Source organism: Montipora foliosa, chromosome 6 (assembly GCF_036669935.1).
Source record: "Montipora foliosa isolate CH-2021 chromosome 6, ASM3666993v2, whole genome shotgun sequence".
Lineage (NCBI taxonomy): Eukaryota > Metazoa > Cnidaria > Anthozoa > Scleractinia > Acroporidae > Montipora > Montipora foliosa.
In genome coordinates this window covers 1005138-1007637 of record NC_090874.1, presented here as the reverse complement: position 1 = coordinate 1007637, position 2500 = coordinate 1005138, and the positions used below count along the sequence as shown (strand labels likewise).

Here is a 2500-nt window from a genome sequence, read left to right as displayed (position 1 = left end):
ATGTTCGTAGCACATCAACGCGTCACTGACTGGCTTGGTCGTGTGACGAGACTACCAATCAGGCAACCAGTTCTTCGAGCCTTTAAGAAGAGGAAGACCTTAGACAGCAATGACCAGAACCAGGTTGCTGACCAGCGGTTTTTATTAAAACAATGGTTTGCATAGGGTGCTCAGTCTTGCGGGATCATAAAACCTGGTTTTGGTCATCGTTATTTAAGGTTTTTCACTTTAAGAAGAGGTGCCTAGGGTTCAGTACCAGCCTACGAGGGGATAAAATCGACATCAAAGCGTTGGCGTGACAATGACGACCTTAAAGGGGCTATGTCACGTTCTTTTAGGGTGTTTCGGGAAAATCTTTCAGTTAATCATGAGTTTAAAGCTCAAAAATGGTAATGTAGAATTCTTTACCACTGAAATTATCGTTACATCACAAACAAGATGATTATGAACAAAAACGGCCTTTTCGATTCTCATTCCGATGAAAAGAACTGATAGACGCATATCCCCAATATCCAAACAAAAGATTTTGCACGTCTAGCCTGTCATCCAGTGTGAGGCTAGATGCGCAAAGACAATGCAAAGGCAAAGCCTTTATTCCCCACAGACTCCAAAATGGCCGCCGAGTGATAAAGGTGAATTGCCTGTACAAAAAGTTGCACTGAACTCAGCTCCTTGCGATGGGTTAAGAATGGTCTATTGCGAGTTAACTTATTAATCATTTCAGGGTCATGGGTTCGCGGCCGCCTTAAGCCAGCCTATTATTTAACATAATGATATCAGTACATGTAGCTATTGACCAATCGCCCTCGCAAGCAGAGTGAGCAACGCAGCTCAAGAGGGTCAAACTGAAGCGCTCCTGGGCCCGGTTGTTCAAAAGCCGATTAACGCTAATCCCAGGTTAAAAATTAACCAAGGAGTTTATTTCTCTACTCCCAAATGCTTTTAAACGCTGATAGTCGGCAAAACTTTACATTAGAAGAAGTTAATCTTGAAAAATAGAAATAAGGAAAAGAAACTCTCATCAAAAAGTTGAAAACATAAAACAAAAGTTTACGCTAATCCTGGATTAAGTTAATCGTCTTTCGAATAACCGGGCCCTGGTGATTAACCTCAGGAGGAATACCTTTGATGTCAGGGGAAAATTGAGAGTCAACGCAAACCGAGCCCACTTACGGTGTCATCTGGAATTTCAATCTAGGTCACCTTGGAGGGAAGGGATTGTGTTCATGATCCCCTTTGCCACTTCTCAAGTTTTTTTCAATTATTTCAATAATAATTCAAAGGTAAATGAAACTGAAAAGAAAATGAGAGCTCCACACAGCACTCAATCATCTAGCATATTGTTCTAACGACCACACTGATTCTAAACGGTTATTCATAGAAAATAATCGAAGAAAATGCCTACCCAGTAATTCTGTTAAAACTGCAAATGGTGGAATAAACAAGGATGTATCCATCCATTCATATCACCAGGAATTCTCGTAGTTAAACGGGTAAACCATGTGACCTGTGTTACGTGGGTCGCATCCGGGAGTATTTTTGTCTGTTGCGTAGCACCTAGTTTATCTTCTTTCACACGAGCACGTTACACCATCACCACTATTGATAATTGCATTCGTTTTTACTGAGTTTCGTGGTTCTCTTCTTGGACGTTTTAGATATGAAGGAGTAAAAGGATTTTACAAGGGACTGGTACCTAGTGTTCTAAGGTGAGACCAAGTTGCTTGCCCTATGGCGTCATCCGATGATATGGAGAGTTTTTTTTTTTTATGACAGGGGAATATGAATAAAATCTCCCACTTTCCTGGGGCACTAGGATAATGTCATCAGACGTAAAAAAATGTGTTAAGCTCCAGACACAACTATGGAGAGTTAAAAATGTGTGGAAGTCATCTTGCAAGAATAAATGAAAATAGTTGAAACAAGGATCCTGACTATAAGAAGATGTTTTTGCGCTGGACAAGGTGTCTGTCATTTTATTCCTGAAACCGAATTACAATACCACCAAGCCTGTAATTATGCCTGACGTATGTGCTGTTCAAGTGATGCATAATTGAGTATTGGCAAACAATTGTCACATGAACCAAGTTTAATGTCCTAGCTCAAGCGAGTCGTCTGTTGTAGCTCCAAACTAGTAATCGAAAGGTCGTGGGGTCGAGAGGTTGTTCGGGAGCGCTCGGATTTTTCCCGAGTATCCCCGAGTCACCATCGGTAAAAAAAATCTTTCTTTAATTCACCGGGGTTACCATAACATCTCTTCCAGTAGCACCATTGAGTATTTCATTTCGAAACTAGTTTCGTATCCGAGTGAAGTTCGTACCGCATTCACGTGAAGAATATTGACGGGAAACGTTTTCGCGCCCTGTTTCCGCTTTTAATCAAAAACAAAATTAGCCTTACTCTCGCGCGACACCACCGCCATCTAAAACGTTACTCATGCGCTACTTGCGCTTCATCTCGGTATGGAATGCCGTGAATTAGTGGATTTTTATTCAAAGCG

At 41.3% G+C, this 2500-nt stretch overlaps 1 protein-coding gene across 1 annotated transcript in view; it reads left to right on the top strand.

Annotated features, from left to right (window-relative positions):
• LOC138008445 (solute carrier family 25 member 32-like) overlaps positions 1-2500 on the top strand; it is a 15366-nt gene that overhangs the window by 7689 nt on the left and 5177 nt on the right. The window contains exon 4 of the mRNA XM_068855782.1: positions 1659-1709. Within this exon, the coding sequence (XP_068711883.1) occupies positions 1659-1709 (51 nt within the window). The remainder of the gene's footprint in view (positions 1-1658; positions 1710-2500) is intronic.